We start from the raw sequence: 17,519 nt of genomic DNA on the forward strand, positions 1-17,519 counted from the left end.
AGCTTGATGTTAATAATGCTTTCTTACATGGTGACTTACATGAAGAAATCTATATGTCTCCTCCTCCTGGTCTTCGGCGACAGGGGGAGAATCTTGTGTGTCGCCTTCACAAGTCACTTTATGGTCTTAAGCAGGCTTTTCGCCAATGGTTTGCCAAATTCACTAGTGCCATCATTTCTGCCGGTTTTCAACAATCCAAAGCTGACTATTCATTGTTCACTAAAAAGTCTGGTATTTCTTTCACAGCTTTGCTCATTTATGTGGATGATATTGTGATTACAGGCAATGATACTAGTGCCATTAATTCTCTAAAGTCTTTTCTCCGTGATAATTTTCGGATAAAAGACCTTGGTGATTTAAAATATTTTTTGGGTATTGAGGTTTCTCGTTCCAAACAAGGGATTTATATTTCTCAACGCAAGTATGCATTAGAGATTCTCAAGGACTATGGTTTTTTGGGAGCACGACCCATTGCTTTTCCTATGGATGACACAAAATTATCTGATAAAGGAGAACTTCTCAAGGATCCTGAAAAGTATCGACGATTAGTAGGTCGGTTAATATATCTCACTATCACTCGGCCGGATATCACCTATTTTGTGCATGTTCTAAGCCGTTTTATGCACGAGCCAAGGATATCTCATATGGATGCTGCGCTTCGTATTGTTCGTTATTTGAAGGCTACTCCAGGTCAAGGTTTATTATTTCGTTCTGACAACCAGACCAAGTTAACTGCGTTTTGTGATTCTGATTGGGCAGGTTGCCCTATCACTCGCCGTTCGACTACTGGGTATTGTGTATTCTTGGGCGGTTCTTTGATTTCTTGGCGGACGAAACGACAGAAAACCGTTTCGCTCTCTTCAGCAGAGGCGGAATATAGGGCCATGGCAGGTGCTTGTTGCGAGATAGTTTGGCTTCGTTTTTTGTTGAAGGATTTGAACATTCCTTTGGATGGTCCTTCCATTTTATTTTGTGATAATCAAGCAGCGTTACATATAGCTGCCAATCCTGTTTTTCATGAACGAACTCGTCACATTGAGATGGATTGTCACTTTATACGAGATAAGATTGTAGATGGCATAATAGAGACCAAGCATGTGGGTACGGCACAACAGTTGGCAGACTTGTTTACCAAACCTCTTGGGAAAGAAAAGTTTTCGGGTATGTTACGCAAGTTGGGAGTTCTTGACATCCACTCTCCAACTTGAGGGGGAGTGTTAGACAAATAAGGAATATACTAGCCGTCCTACAGCCGTCAAGCCGTCCTACAGCCGTCCTACCTTGTCCTACCTACACACTAGCCGTCCTACAACCGTCAAGTCGTCCTACAACCGTCCTACCTTGTCCTACCTACACACTAGGACGGCTACCTTGTCCTATCTACACACTTGTATCATGTATATATATCCTTGTAATCTTGTAGAGAAAGATAATGAGAAAAAAAGCATTCTCTTCCATTTTTTCCACATTCACGTATCAATATATTTTTAGCCTACATACCTTTTTCTACAATCTCTGATGAACAGATTATATATATTGCTTATCCAGTTAATTAACTCTAAAAGAAACTTATTAAACAGCTCATGATCAAACTAACACAAGTAAAACCATCTCCAGTTTTCTATCGCTGAACGAGATGTTTAAGGAGAATGCATATACAGTTTCTGTTATAAAAATGTTGGTTTGATTTCTAGCAACATATATATAGTAGGAATTATGATCTTCCAAGCCCTACGTATATAGGCTGAAGTTTTTATTTGTTACGCTATTTCTCATTTTGATTATTTGCCGAGAGAGATCTCAAATTAAGCCCATGTATAATGCAGGATTGAAGAAGTTGAGGTTTCACCATAAAACTAAGTGGCAATATAGGGAGAAGTCCAGCTATTTATAAGCGCATGCAAAATCCCTTATTTCATTAATGCGGGATTCATTGTCATTAAGTATATCCCACGTATATAATATGACATCATATGCATGGAGAGTGGAGAGCGCAGGTTCATCATAAATAAGTATATGAATTAACAATAAACCACGTTGCTCAGCCTTTTGTAATAATACCCTAGTTCCCTTCCACACCAGCAGATATTTTTATATTGATGAATCCAGATGAATTAACCTTTTTCAATCATGCATGCATCCTACAATATTTAAACAAAAATGTATTTCCAATAATATTAGGTTTATATTATATATGCAGCGGCCTCCATCTTAGACAAATTAGTTTGAGTGGTGTTTTCCGCACGAGTTCGAACTCCTTTTTCATAATTTAAACGAGTTTACATCACTTGTATATATATATAAAAAAAAATAAAAAAAAATAAGGTTCACATTCCTGTTTTTTGCTACTCCATTAATTAAAACCTTATTCCTTTTTAATTTTTGATCAATGTCCTTAGGTTTTAATAAATGTCATTAATTATTTTAATAATAAAATATTTGCTGTATGCCTATTTAATTGAACGATCTTTAGGGTTTAGAGAGAGGGGAGGCCGGCGACAATTAGAGCCGGCAGCAATTAGAGAGAGGAGAGAGTGATTTAATTGTGAGGTATGTTTGTATCATCCCATTGTACCTTTATTTATGGTAGTAGGATAGGCAAAAACCTTACTCTTTTAGGATTACAACATTTAATAGGTAATCAACTCCTAATAGGAATAGAAGATACATTCTCATAGCTGTTATTTACACAATCACATTCATATTCTAAATATGACTACAACAATATTTTTTATTTCTAAATATGTTCATTTATTGTTAGAAATGCTACATATGGTATATTTATATTTATGGCTAAATTTTTTGTCATATACTTCATTTTCAATTTGTACCAATTTTCCTTTCAGTTTTAATTTGTACCCATATATTAATTTCTTTTTGTGCCCATATTTTTTAAACTTTTGTTTTTATTTGTACCCATATTTTTTAATTTATTCATACCCATTTTTTAATTTTGCTAAATGTATACATGCTAATTATATGTATTTATTTTATGTTTTAAAATATATCAGTAGTTATTTTTTTAAAATATATTAATAATTATGTGGGTACATTATTTTTTTGCTATAATTTTGTGAATAACAATATTACTCTATTATTGATTTTTAAGTACTTTAAAAATATTATTTGAATTTGTTTAAATTTCATAATTTGTGGGACATTAATTAAATGCATAAATACATAGTTAAATCTCTTAAATGATGCTAATGACATCAATCAAAATATTTAAACAAACAAGGTTTCAATCTAACAATTAGATTGATTAGGGACTGGAATCAAAATGACCCATAAAAAAATCTAGTGTATTTATTGTTCAAATATCTTGAAATTTCAGCCAACCATCAAGGGTTACTTTTAAGAAATCTGTTAAATGAGAACAAATTAAGGTGGATATATAATCATCCGAAGCAAAAAAGTAACATGAAACAAATGAGTGGAAAGTGAGCTAGCTAATGAATTAAAGGTAATTTTAGAAAGACTGATTATTTAAATCAAATTTTGTAAACTATATAAAGTTATTGTTGACGATTGAATTATTATTTGAGTGTGATTAACGTGTTTATTTACTATCCCTAACACAACATCTAATTTACCAATTGAGAAATACTTAGGAAATTCTTTCAAAGTGGGACTCTCCGTGAACTTTCTATCACCTCACAGTTTAGTGTTAATTATCGTGCCAATATTATCAAACATTGTGCAAAAAACATGAGGTGAAAGACAGTCTATGAAAACTCCCACTTTCGAAAATCTCCTTAGCATTTCTCTTAAAATTTAGGCTGAAAAATTAATCTGCTTAGCATTACTTGTAAATTAATCATAAGCTATAAAGTCAGTGGTAGCTAAAAGTTTGACATGAATGTCGGACTACGTATGTTGTCCTATAAATCCCTAATGTGGCAGGTGCTACAATTTACACCGTCCGTTGATCCTATACCAATGAATCTTACCTATCATTAACTTTTTAAACTATTTCTCATGAACGGGAAACACAACAATTAAATATCGATTAGTCAATGATGTCACGTGTAAGGATTTGGCTGATATGAAGATCCGTGTAGAATTCGCAAGCTCCACCAACGATTTGTAATTGAAAATGATAGTCATAGAAAGGTTCATTCTTATCTCTATAAAATGAAGCTCAAACCCAGCAGCTGTAGTACACCTCCCAGTTTGGTCTCTTGCTCAAAAGACCACGTTCTTCTCCCTCTCTTCTTCCGCTTTGACGTACGTATACGTTCTTCCGTTGTTGTGCTAATTATTTAGTTTGATTTGCTGAGAGTTGTCCCACATTGGTGAGGGACAAGGTTTGCTATGTGCTTGTATGATCTTGGGCTACTCCACATACTGCCAAATGGTTTTATGGTGGAACCTCAAATTTCATCATGGTATCAGAGCAAGATTGTCCACGTGTGAAGCCCAACGGCCACACGCGCTCCACGTCATCCAGTTGTTGTCCACGTGTAGGCTTGAAAATCCACCACATGTGCGGGGGCATGTTGAGAGTTGTCACATATTGGTGAGAGACAATGTTTGGTATGTGCTTATATATGATCTTGGGCTACTCCTCATACTGTCAATTAATTATATAGTGGAACCTTTTCATTATGATTTACGTACTTAGTCCATATCAAATATGTTTGTTGTGGTTTTTTTTTTTTTTTTCTTTTTCAGATGGGATGATAACTTGTGTGAGATTTTTGCAGAAAATAAAGAAATATAGAAAGTCAACAAATATGATCGAGGATCGCGGATGTGTTGATATGTTTTGATACGGGTGAGTGGATTCCATGCTATGCTTGTCAAGTGAGCAGTCCCTTTGCAAATAATCTTAGTTTCGTTGTCTGTTCGTCCTGAAACCTAAGGTAAAGGTTAGGCATATATAGTACCCTTGAAAACCCTAATTAGAAAGTAATCATGGTTTTTTCTTTCTAAATTAATCAACTTGATTGATCATCTAAGAAGTTAAACAAGGCAGCTTATTAGTAGGTAACTAGCTATTTTTTTCTGTGGCATCTTGGAGTATGACCTATTAGTTGATCGAGATCGACTGCAGTAACCTATAAATTTATTGAGTTATCCATAAAACAGTCATTAACCTAGAAGGAAAAAAAAAAAAAAAAAAAAGCAAAAACTCCCAAGCTAATCCAGTTTATATATATGCAGTTATCCGATTCATTTGGGAAGTGGTTTAGGTATCTTTTGGCTTTCCTTCTTTTCCTTTTGAAATATGAAGAAGAAAGAAATTGAAAGAAATAGTAATAGGCTGGCTATAAGTTGCTAAGTACCACTTTTGTGGTAATTTAACATCATAATTTTGATAATCGTTGGAATTTTGCGGCCACCAACTTTCTATTTTCAGGTGTATGTCGGTTATACTAATTAAATTGGAATTGAAACTAATGTAGTTACCAAATTAGATTAAGCTACTTACACTAAAGTAGTACATATTTCCTTGGTTTGAACTGTAGAATGTAAATAGCATGAGCCGTATAAGCAAGTCCTTAATTAATTAGAAAATAATGTGGTTTAGGGTTTACCTAGTGGTGACTAGCTAGCCTGCTACCATAGAATGTTGATAGGTCGAACAAACAGCGAGTCTGAGGTATAAGCAAGATACTGTTCATTTGACAAGGGTTTGCATGGAATTCAACATCTTGATTCTTGACCTTATGTTTGCATATGAAGTTTATTAGGAAGCGGATCAACTTTCATCAGAAAGGTAGATTATGCCCAGGTAATTCACTTCGTCTCTCTTAGCCTAATCTAATCAACCTTTCTTTCTTTCTTCAAATTAATAAATTTGATATTTCTTGACAAATTTCAACATGTGATTTGTGATGATGCATGGAGGCTCAACTCCCAGTGAAGGGACGATGGAGGATCATGATCAGTTGCTACGTAGAGGCTCGATTTGATACAAATGCCAAAATTTGGAGTGAACATCAAAGGATCAACAATTCACTACTATATAATTACATTGACATTATTTCCCAGCTTGCATTATATATTACTTGCATAACATGATAAATATTGTGGAGTTTGTATCATTAAATGTCTCAGTGTAATTAGATGTGAAACAACTAAACATAAGTCATTCAATTTTGTTAATATTCTAATGTGAACTTCCTGTATTTTTATTTTGTTACCAGTATATAATGTGAAATTCATAAACCTTTTTTATGCTAACCAAATTTATATGGTTTTGAAAATTAATCATAGTATTCATCAAAATTTATCATTATATGCACATATTATAATTCATTTCCCTATATATCCGATACAAAGTAAGATTTTGAACTCTGAATTTCCACTTTAATATTCTAGTGGATAAGGTATTGAGTTTTTATCCATGCGTTCCGAGTTCCAAACTTCCTCGCTCTCCTAAATTAATATAATAATTTCGAACTCTCTTCCTTCTCTTACTAATCGTAAATTTATTTTCGAAAAAAAAAAAAAAAAAACTCTAGGTCTCCAGTCTAATTTCATCCATCTCCCTACCCACACAGATCACCACTGTACTCGCCGCAGTTTTAGATTCCTTTGTTTCTCAAATGATCTGATTCACTTTTATAACAAATTAGTAGTATTTGTTATCTGGTTTACCAATTAAATTATCTGATTTGAACTTTCTTTCTTTTTTGGAGGGTGAACAAAGTGAAGTGTGTTTAAACTCGGTTTCCAATCAATCAAGATATGTGGTTGCCCCTCCATCCCCAAATATATAAAAACACAGTACTCTACTACTTCCAGCTGGTTGTTTTTAAATTAAAGAGTCATGCTCTCTTAAGGTCCTCAAATGAGGACTTGCGAAGATCAAATGCAAATTAGCCATAAGAGTATATTAGTTTATAGACTTAAAATATTTGATAACTTAATAAAACAAAACAATGAAATGAGTTTTTTAAAGGTTCATGGATTTAAGTTGATTTTTCTTTTTTAAGTTGTCAAATACTTTAGATCTTAACCTAATTCAATCTTGTGGCTAATATGCATTTCGTTCTCACATATCCTCAAAATTTAAAGTCATACTTACTACAGGGAGCTGCCATTTCCATTTTCAAATGTGGTTGTGTAATTGATATGATTTTGGAATGTGGTTGTGTAATTGATATGATTTTGGAGGAAAATCTTGTGCTTCAACAATATTTTATTAATGAGTCTTTTTTTCATCACCATAAATTATGATGTATACTTACTATACACCTAATCATCTGACACGTATCTTTTTACCTAACTCTAGTTAACTTTCACATTAAATGTTACATTTTCAATTTAAAAAAAAGTTAAATCAAAATTAAGTGAAATAACACGTGATAAATTTTTAGATGTATGCTAAGCATACACCATAATTTACTGTGTTGAGGAAAAATGCTCCTAATGATTAAATGATTCATCTTTCCACGAATTTTGCAAGGATACTACTTTAAATAGTATTAGTAGCGTGGGTGGGGATCGAACCACGACTTGTAAAAACGTTTTGAAAGCTAGGTTTCCAAAAAAATATACAAGTCGTAGTCCCATCCAATTTATCATATACCATTTAGTCAAAAGGTGAGTGTGAAAATAGTATGAGCAGCGTTTGAAATTTTTTCAATACATTCAATAATTCTTAAAATTATATAAAAATTAGAAAAAGATATGAAAAGAGGAAGAAGTTTAGTTCTCGTTTATATGTACTTTTAAAATAACTAAAAGCACATTTGGTGAAAATACTTTTAAAACCAATTTTTCGTAAAAATGTAAGTAAATCCTAGAAAAACACTTAAAGTGCTTCCTGGAAGAAACACATAACTGGTGCTTCTTGCAGACATATAAGTGCTTTTGGAACCTAAAAACATTTTCTCCAAAAGCGCTTTCAGTCATTTTAAAAGCATATTCAAACGAGCCCGACTTCACCTTATATTGGAGAAACTTTTAAATTAACAGTTTTGGTCTCTATTTCTGACATTTCAATCAAATATCAAAGAAACTCTTAAATTTTGTTTAAACTATATTCTCTAAAGTTTCTTTTTGAATTTCCACGTTTTGACCAAATTTCTATCAATATTTTCACAAATTTGTATATCTATATTTCTCTGATACTAATATTTTAAACACTGAGTATAACATCACTCATAAATAAGAAGTTTAACTCGACAAAAAAAAAAAAAAAAAACCATCACTCATAAATACAACCAGGCCGGATCAATAAAAGATTGTTACCCAAGGCCCAATAACTTCAGAACCAAAAATTAAGTTGAGCCGTCAAAGACCAGCCCATCTCGACCTTTTGTCCCTCCAACTCCACGGAGTCCGGTCTTCTTCCCCTTCAAACTCTGCAATAAATAACTAGTTCGAGCCTTGAGACCGTTGATCTTTGCCGGGAGAGACAGATGGCATTCTCTAGTTGCAGCAATGTGGTGGGCGGTTCGCGTCTTCTGGCGGCGGTCGGGGAAACCCAGTTGCCCACGAAGCGCTCGATGTCGGTGTCAACCACCACCACCACCACAAAGAAGAGAGCTTTTCCTCTTCAGGTTGCTACTTGCACTGTTTCAACTCACTTAGTTTGCTTAAAGTTCTTTTCTTTTGATCTGTATTGTGTTTAATAATAAAATTTGTTCTCTGAATCGATTGACCCTGTTTATTCCAGCTCACCTCAGTCACAAAAATTCAAATTTTTTTTTTGTTATTTTTATAATTTATTTGTGAAGTTTTCAACTGGAAATGCATCTGGATTTTCCTTTATTGGGTAATGTTACTAATTTAGTTCACGTATTTACAGATCAAAGACATGAGTAATTTCAGAACAATGAATGACTAGTTTAGTTTAGTATATTATGTTCCTTACAACAACAAAGCCTTCCTCACTAAGTGGGGTCGGCTTTACGAATTCTAGAATGCCATTACGCTTTGTTTTGGGCCAAGTATAGCAATTATGTTCCTTATTTCCGGAAATTTAGCGAGAAACTTAAACTGTAAGATGTAAGGTTTGCGTGCACTTTTTTGATGTTCTAATGTTTGTTATGAGGGAGGGTTAGCTCTTTTTTACTCGAGAACTTGGCTGATATGGCCTATGTTATGTGAGGCTACAGAGCTATTTGCAGTTAGTTCAGTTAGTTGGTTCAAAGGAAATAACTAATTTGCGTCATCGAGTGCAGACTGCAATGCAGTTGTTATGGGAAGCTATCGTCTCGTGCCATGTGAAACTAAGTGTATCTTTTCATAATGGTACCCCTTACCGTCGTTGGTTGTATAAGTTACAGTTATTTCCAAGCAGCTGATCTACTTACTTTTGTCCATATCGAAGCAAGTTAAGAGCATGATGTTAAACCATGGGCCGTGGCATCCTTAAATTTCATAGTTGGCATTTTATTTCATTGTAACTCCGTATCCGCCTATCCGGAGTTTCACTCAAGCAGAGAAGAGACAATCACACTTATTGTCCATAGAATCTAGCAATCGTATGTTTTTGGTGGAGATAAGTTAGGAAGATTTTGACACTAGGTCTCGGTTAGGCGGGCCACATTTGTTGTAATCTTTGCCTTGTGGTTCACATTGCTAGAGTTAATTTCTGTCCACAATGTATGCTTAATAATTTATGTAATCAAGCTTGTCTTGATGAATTCATGGTGATCTCAGTAAGAAGGACCGAACATATGATCTGTTTTGTCATCTCCAGCTTCAGTGTTTTCATCCCAAAGGTCTAAGCACTGATAAATTTTTCTGTTCACAGATAAAGTGGATCACGAATTAAGAAGATGGATTAAATTTGGCTTTGTAGTAGGATGAGTCTTTTTGGTTTTATGGGCAGTTGTCCATTGTACTTCAGGTTATTAAGGTCCCTTTGAACTGTATTGTCGAAAAGTGATTAAGTTGCAACAAGCCGGATTTAATTGTTCGGTCTTTCAGTTTGATTCTTAATTGTCATAAGGCCCGGAGATGTAAGGTAAGTAGGCTGCAACTTGATTTTTCATTGTTTAGTACTTTCGAGCATCATCTTTTACAGAAACTGAAACCGCGATGGATTGTAGAACAATTACTTGTCTTTTACTTTTCAATTCATCTCTGAGATGTGATGTTATCTTTGCAGTTGAGAAGTGAGGGAAAAGAAAAAGTGGAGGCTCCGAAAGCCTTCGGAGTTTCACGAAGAAATGTGATGTTATCTGTGCCTGTTGGGACACTGGCAGCAGTCATCCTTCTTCCAGTAGAACCTGCGGAAGCACGTGTTGTCAATCCCGAGATCAGGAAGAAGATTTTTGAAAAGTTAGAGAAGATAAGGGAGCAGTTTGGTTTGTCAAAGCCAAAAACCAATGACGGGAAGGAGGCTTACCCATCACCGCCATCGCCGAAGGAGAAAAGGCCTCAGACATTGCTACCACCTGTTGAAGTAATTCTCCCTTGAGATGGGTAATTGTCGATTCAGATAAATGGTCATCCCACTGTTGGGGTTGATCAAACTTTTTGTTTGGTGCGGACTTTTGCCCTGTTAGTTGAGAACTTTATGAACCTATGAGTAGAACTGACATTTTGGACCCGACCCGTTAATATTAATATTTGGATGGATGCTTAACGGGTCGGATCGCTAACGGATGAACCCGTTAGTTAAGGATGTTTGAGTTTCTTTTTCTTGTGATACCTGCTGCTTTACTTGATCATATCTTCCGCATCCCAACTCTTTCGAGTTTCTTTTTCTTGGTTCCAAAATGTTGTAGGCTATTTCTTTTTTAATCATCAAAAATCCATTGAATCAAATGAGTCAGCAAATCCGGAAGGTTTTGAAGGGATGCTTTATTGAGTTTGAGAGAAGGACGTATCGTCAAACATCCTAGAAGTACCTTCATTGGCTTGCCATCTTTGCAACGCTTGCGGAAGGCTCATGTGTAGGTTGATGCCAGACTTTGGGTCAACGCTTGCGGAAGGCTAATGTGCAACAAAAACTGAACTAGATATTCAAGTCAGCACCCTTTTATACATCCTTGTAGTTAATACGTGTAATTGTATTGGAATGCAAAAAAAAAAAAAAAAAAAAAAAAAGAGGAGTTAACGGGTTGGGTTCGCATGACCTGTTAGCTTAACAAGTTGGGTTGAATCGATCCAAACCCAATAAACTCAATCCGTTTACAGGCCTACCTATGAGTGCATGAATATTTTTGCTCCTTAGTTAACGACTTTGGACACTTTAAATCAAGTCAAACTAATTTAGAATTTTCTTTTTAGACAAAGAGGAAAAGCACTTTAAACCGAATATTTTATAATTTTGAAACGCATGAGCAGCAAATGAGGTTAAAAAATCCTGTTGATCGTGCCTAAACGCTAGTGGTGGATTGCCTTGATGATTATAATCTTCTTCAACTCATTTCGACTCTAATTCAAACCCTCTCTCTCCTCTTAGAGTAGTTTAGAGTAGAAATATCACTTGTGTTTAGCTGATTCATTTTCTTCAACAAAATATTGTAATAATTGTTCCAATGTTGGTACATGGCATTGTATTTTGGAAGATCAAGTGCACGATAACAATAACAATGTCATATCTTACTAAATAGGATCAGCTGTACGAAGTTCTAGAATGTCATTGCACTTAATTTTGCATAATAGATATTTCGTTAGCTTAAAGTACGATAAAAACTAATTTATTCTATTTCATCAAACGAGCAAACAACTTACAAGTGTTAAAATAGCAATCTACAAAATGAAAACAAAAAACATGAAAAACCAAAAAACAAAACAAAAAAAGCCTCCAAAAGGCTAATTGGTTTTTTTGTTCAGGTTGCCAACGAGGTGCCTCATCTGAAACCTCCAAAACAAGAAATAAGCCAATCCCAACCCGATCAAAACGAAGATCCAAACACCGTCTTCCTTGCTCTCCCTCTCCGACCTCACCTCCCCAATACTAAACTCCTCCCGCTCCACATTTCCCCTCGCACCCTCCAACACGTGCCCCCGCAACACGTACACCCTGTCCTCCCCCCCGACCGCCACCGAAGTCGGAAACCCCTCCGGATCAAGGGCAATTTTGTCATAAATTCCGCCCTCCCCCCAACTGTCCTGGCTCTTCAGGAACCACAGTGTCTTGTGGGACACCACCAGAACGACGCCGTCGCTTCGGATCGCGACCCCGTCGGCGAAATTTAAGTCCTCGGCAACAGCACCAGCCTCGCCGTGCCGTCGTCGGCGTCCACCTTGAACATCTTACCGGTGTTCGATTGCACCACCAAGAGATATCCCTTGCTGTTGTAAACGACGCCGTTCAGGCCGCAGTAACTGTACGGCAAGTCGGGGTCCACGCGCTGCGAAGTGAAGGCGCGTGACTTGGAGAAGATGGAAGCCTCCCCTTGGGCGTTGACCTTCCAGATGTAGTTGCCGGCCGAGTTGGTGACGTAGGCGTTGCCCTTGAAGTCCACCGCGACGTCGTTCGCTACCGGACGCGGCCCGTCGTCGTCGGAGGGGAGGGGAGCGAGGAAGAGGCGCTGGCGCGTGCGGAGGTCGTAGGCAGCGAGCGCGTGGAATTGGGGGAGCGGGTCCATCGCAGTGATGCAGGCGAGGAGGCGGTTGTTGAGTTTGTCGACGGCGAGGCCGAGGACGGTGACGTTGTCGGGGAGGGTGGGGTCGGAGATGAGAGTATCGACGACGCCGGCGTCGGAGACAGAGTGGATGGTGCGGTGGCGGATGGAGCCGACAATGAAGTGCTGGGCGGATGGGTCGTAGGCGAGGCCTTCGGGGAAGAGGTTGGGGGATCGGAAATTGATGAGGTGGGGCTTTCCGGCGTGGGTCAGCGATGGGATTGGGGCCACCAAGATGATGAGAACGGCGGCGACGAGGGAGATTAAGGATGGTTTGGATGCGATTAGAGGCATGGTTGTCTTGTTTAGTGGAATTTGAGTGATGGAAACATCCGACACCGCGGTGTATTTATAGTAAAAGGCAAAGCAAACCAAACTCAATCAGGAGTTGTTTTCTTGTCGAACAATCCAGTTGTATTGTTTGAGCTATGATTTGATTTCTTGTCAAAACAACAAGAACTAACTAATCTAATCTAATGCTGATGAATCTGTATGAGAAATCGTACAGCCATACCTCACCTTCAATGGAAAGATTGTTGGGCCTTTTGATAAAAGTTAGGGATCCAAACAGCAAGCCCAAGTCGATTAAAATTTAGATGATTGTCATTAAATTAGTAGGTGATGTGACAACGTCTAAGATAAATTAACATATATATCACTATTAAAAATTTTGTGAAAAGAATCCTCTTGAAAAAGGAGCACTATACGAGTCACATAGGATGGTCGCATAATACATTAAATACACTTTTTCATTATATTTATTTAGCTTGTATTTCATTGTTGAGATCTTCATTTAAATTTATGTTCTCTTATAAAATTGATCTAAGATAGCGAAAACGTTCACCATTTGTTACTTTCATATCTCTAATCCTTACCTATCTCTCATTTGGACCTCTATTTTGACTAAACTTGCATTGAATATATTCTGGCTTTGACCTATTTAGACAAATACCCTTATATTATAACACTTATCGCTAAAGGTTAAACTTCATATTTACTCCCTCATGCGTTTCATTTATCAACATTATATTATTTGCGAAAAACATACACCAAGAAATACCATCTTAAATATCTCGTTAACTATTTGATTACCAATGCAAAAAATAAGAAATAAAATTGAGCCGAACGGTAACAATGAGTGGTATAACATATGCCCTTTAACTAAGAGGGATGTATTCAATTCGGATTTTGAGGAATTTTAATTATTTTAATGAACCTAAGGGTATTCAATCAGAATTTTAAGTGATTCTATAAAATCAAATGTGTATTCAATCATGATTTTAAGATAGTTTATTAATATTCTTAGAAATATGGGTGTATTCAATTAAGATTTTAAAGAAGTTTATAATATTCCAAATGTACTCAATTAGAATTTGATGTTAAAGAATTTCAAAAAGTTGAGCAATTAGAGAGATTTTGTAGTGTATAACATCCACAAATCTCTCATTTTCCCATGAGATTTTGAGAGAATTGAATTAAAATTTTATATGGAATCTCTACAAATCAATTTATCAATAAAAAGCCATAGATTTTTTAAATCTATTTAAATATCTCAAATTCCCAATTGAATACATCCTCCTAAATGAATAAGCTTGAGGATTGTTCTTTATAAAATGGTACGTGTGTAGATTCCGTTCGGGAAATGGGGATTCAGGGATTTTGTAATCGTGTTCATTCATTGTACATCATGCGCTCAGTTTTTGTTAGGTACTATTTATATTTAATTGAAAATTAAAAATTTAAAATAAATTTTAACCGCACAATGTACGATAAACGATTACGATTATGAAATCTTCCGGATCCCAGGAAAATAATCCTGTGAGGATCTTTTCCTTCCGTTTGAAGACGTGAACTTACAAGTGTCAGCTGGACAATACCCCAGCATACAAATCCATACCAAACCGAGCACTTAACATGGAAACAGAAAAATATCTGAATGCCGAAAAAATCTAGGGAAAGAAAATTCCACGTTTATCGAAGTGTTTCCGGAACGTTCCGGATTGCGAAACCTGAGTTAAAAATCAAAAGGCAAGCAAATATTTCGGCTCTGTTTCTCCTACATATCATGTACGACCGATCTATCACTGCATCATAAACTACGCAACCACCGCCTTTCCCTCGTAATCTTTTCCGTCAATCGTCACTAATTAATTACAGACTAAGCATTTGGTTAATTAAGATTATTTGAGGAACTAGTGTTTTGCTGCAATTTTGGGATTTGAAGAAGCTACGAGAGTTTGGTTTTGATGGAGATGGAGGGTGATCGGATTCAGGGGTCTCCATCTTATTACAGCGTTCTTGGTGTCAGCTCGGATTCTTCCATTGAAGAGATAAGGCGTGCTTATCGCAAGCTGGCTATGGTAAGTCAAGCTATATCAAAATTAATCAAATATCGTATCTTTTCAGTTTTTCTAAATTATATATATATAGACGGGGGCGTAATCACATTGGCTAGAGCGACGCATACGAGTTTGAATCCTCAAGTTTAACCAACCTAGTTTAGATTTTATTGGATTTTTGTGTTTCTGGAAGACATTGTTTCTTCCCAGATTTTGGTGAAATATATGAAGTCTGCATATATTTGACGAAGGTTTGTATTGGTCAACTTGTTTTTTATTTTATGCAGCAATGGCATCCGGACAGGTGGACAAGAACTCCTTCTTTGTTGGGTGAAGCCAAGCGGAAATTCCAGCAAATTCAAGAAGCCTATTCAGGTAAAATTTATATAAAAAACTGGGTGGGATTTCTGTTTGAATTAATCATTAGTTATTATTTTATAATATTAAAGAAGATGTCAGTGTCAATAGCGTCTTTGTTGTTTACTGTGTTCGCTTTGATCGGAGGATGCAGTGTTATCAGACCAGAGAAAACGAAGAATGTACGACGCTGGCCTGTACGATCCTGACGACGAAGAGGACGAGGTGGATATTTCTTTTCGTTGATTGGGTTTTTTTTCTTAAAAAAAAGTTAGATGGTGTGTTGAATTGTGAGTTTGATTTCGTCTGTTGCTCTGTTTTTTATGTGGAAAGCAGGGGTTCGGCGATTTTGTGCAAGAAATGGTGTCTCTGATGGCGGAGTCCAGAAGAGAGGCAAAGAGTTATAGCATGGAGGACCTGCAAGCGATGCTCATGGAGATGGTCCAAGGGTTCGGCCCTCCTCCGTCCTCTTGTTTCTGTGGACAATCCGCGGCTTTCGAACAATCTGGATGCTCGAAGAGAACACGGCTTGAATCTAGTTCCGGGATTGGGAGAGGTTCGGGTTCAGGCTCAGCTTTACATGTACCAAACGTAGGGATGTATGGAGATGGATTTTTTTCGTTTTAGTGGGAAGGACAAAAATGATGAGAATGCTTTTGAGTGTTTGATTTCTTTTGCATTTGTGGGTCGATTGAGTTGGTGATGGATGTGTATCCTCTTCTTTCTTTAGTGGGTTTTTAATCAACGCATTCTCTAGTAGTTTAGAGAACGGAAAATGATTCTTATTCTCTTTGTTGATCTAGGGCATCTATCAATCACAGTCGTTGATCGTATATTATGCGATTAGAAAATATTTAAAATTTAAAATTAAATATAAATAGTATCTAACGAAAACTAACTGCACGATGTACGATGAACGATCGTGATCAATGGATCCTCCGGATCCTCACAAAGAGAATCCAGAGAGGATCCAACGAGCAAAAAGGCAATTAAGTGAAAAATTGTACAAGTAGTTTTGGCTGCTCAAGTAATAATTTTTACTAAGAATTTTTCGCGTTTGAATCATAGATTTTTGTGTTTATGATTAAAATTTCGTTTATAAGAATCACTTCATAAAAGATTATCCTTGCAAAAATAAATTAAAACTAAGATCAGTTAGTCAATATATAATAAATATATAGGTGTTTGTAATGCTTTGTTAAATTTTGTTCATCTGTTTTTATACAATTCATTGATTAAAAGATTTTAGTTTTAATTAATTTTTTGTTAAGAATTTTTGAAGAATTATTTATAATATAAACGTATATTATTATAAACACACAATTTTACGGAGTAAGTAACGAATAATTTTAAGTAAGAGTTTCCGCTAATTTTTTGAATAGCAAGTATTATTCAACGTTGTATGGGTTCTCTTTGGGTGGTGTACACGACTTACAACTTGTAGGCAAAAAGTAGGGCAATTTTGTTGTTTTTTTCTCCTCCTAGTTTTACATTGGACTTGTATTTTCTGAATGCCCTGTAAGATTTTTTGGGCTTTAATCGACTACAGCCCATCAAAGTCGAGGGGTTTCGATACTATTTGGATTCAACTGTTAAGTACACGGCAGATTTGGCCCGTGCTGGATTGGTTAATTGTTTGGACTTCTTTTTTTTTTTTCTTTTCAAGTGTTTGTTTTAATGCTTTTACAGTTGCTTTTGAGCGATTGGCTTCTCCGCTTACGTTTCGTTCTCTTGGATTTAATTGGGAAAACGAACAGTATTCACGTAACTTAACGATTAATCTTTGTCCTAAAAGTCTGACAAAATACAAAATTTCTCTTAAAAATTGTTTCAATTGCTAGAATGTTTATATAATTGAGGAGGTTGAGCTGGATGTATGACAGCCAACAAGATAAGGGGAGGAATCGTAGATGCTTTAAGAGAAAATGGGACGGTGCCTCTTTACCTAGCAACGCATGTGGTACATTCCACATTTTCCTAGCTTTTTGTTCCCCTTTTTTCTATTCGCTTTCTTCAGAATTAAGTTCCCGTTACTATAATTTGATGATTTTTTTTCTTTCTCAAAATGAACATTAACATGTACTGCTAACATCAATAACTATTATCGCTTTTCCACGAGCTTAACTCGTAAATAATTCATTTTGATGATTGGACAATAACGTATGCTGGATACCAAAGAGAGACAGGGACATCTCTCCATCGGATACCTTCACGATGGAAGTGGACGTGATTAGGGACTGGCTAGGTCATCACACGTGTCTAATATATGGCATCGGAACCT

At 36.2% G+C, this 17,519-nt stretch overlaps 3 protein-coding genes and 1 long non-coding RNA gene across 4 annotated transcripts; 3 read left to right on the plus strand and 1 right to left on the minus strand.

Annotated features, from left to right (window-relative positions):
* The first annotated feature begins 4,146 nt into the window (after window positions 1-4,146).
* Window positions 4,147-5,238, plus strand: LOC103948543. The gene is made up of 2 exons (XR_001953301.2): window positions 4,147-4,536; window positions 4,707-5,238. It is a non-coding gene; the product is annotated as an uncharacterized LOC103948543 (long non-coding RNA).
* A 2,649-nt stretch (window positions 5,239-7,887) lies between these two features.
* Window positions 7,888-10,654, plus strand: LOC103948572. Its single transcript, XM_009359617.3, has 2 exons — window positions 7,888-8,516; window positions 10,073-10,654. The coding sequence occupies exons 1-2, from the start codon at window positions 8,376-8,378 to the stop codon at window positions 10,382-10,384; spliced, it is 453 nt and encodes a 150-aa protein (XP_009357892.2). The 5' UTR covers window positions 7,888-8,375; the 3' UTR covers window positions 10,385-10,654.
* Window positions 10,655-11,596: 942 nt separating this feature from the next.
* Window positions 11,597-12,888, minus strand: LOC103948576. The gene is given in 2 exon segments (XM_009359623.3): window positions 11,597-12,122; window positions 12,125-12,888. Coding segments are annotated over 2 exon segments (1,107 nt in total). The 5' UTR covers window positions 12,837-12,888; the 3' UTR covers window positions 11,597-11,727.
* A 1,553-nt stretch (window positions 12,889-14,441) lies between these two features.
* Window positions 14,442-16,023, plus strand: LOC103948583 (dnaJ homolog subfamily B member 8-like). The gene is made up of 4 exons (XM_009359629.3): window positions 14,442-14,902; window positions 15,169-15,256; window positions 15,393-15,463; window positions 15,575-16,023. Exons 1-4 carry the CDS (start codon window positions 14,789-14,791, stop codon window positions 15,863-15,865), a joined length of 564 nt encoding a protein of 187 aa, XP_009357904.2. The 5' UTR covers window positions 14,442-14,788; the 3' UTR covers window positions 15,866-16,023.
* Window positions 16,024-17,519: the final 1,496 nt, after the last annotated feature.

Source organism: the organism of the source record quoted next, unplaced genomic scaffold, assembly GCF_019419815.1.
Source record: "Pyrus x bretschneideri cultivar Hongxiangsu unplaced genomic scaffold, Pyrus_bretschneideri_v1 Contig22, whole genome shotgun sequence".
Lineage (NCBI taxonomy): Eukaryota > Viridiplantae > Streptophyta > Magnoliopsida > Rosales > Rosaceae > Pyrus > Pyrus x bretschneideri.

What these genes read in the sequence shown, in the direction of transcription:
- LOC103948583 (XM_009359629.3), top strand. Translation starts at nt 14,789, where the DNA reads ATGGAGATGGAGGGTGATCGGATTCAGGGGTCTCCATCTTATTACAGC. An exon ending in CTTATCGCAAGCTGGCTATG is followed by an intron (nt 14,903 to 15,168) that starts GTAAGTCAAGCT and finishes TATTTTATGCAG; the next exon opens with CAATGGCATCCGGACAGGTG. An exon ending in AATTCAAGAAGCCTATTCAG is followed by an intron (nt 15,257 to 15,392) that starts GTAAAATTTATA and finishes CGGAGGATGCAG; the next exon opens with TGTTATCAGACCAGAGAAAA.
- LOC103948572 (XM_009359617.3), top strand. Translation starts at nt 8,376, where the DNA reads ATGGCATTCTCTAGTTGCAGCAATGTGGTGGGCGGTTCGCGTCTTCTG. An exon ending in AGAGAGCTTTTCCTCTTCAG is followed by an intron (nt 8,517 to 10,072) that starts GTTGCTACTTGC and finishes TTATCTTTGCAG; the next exon opens with TTGAGAAGTGAGGGAAAAGA.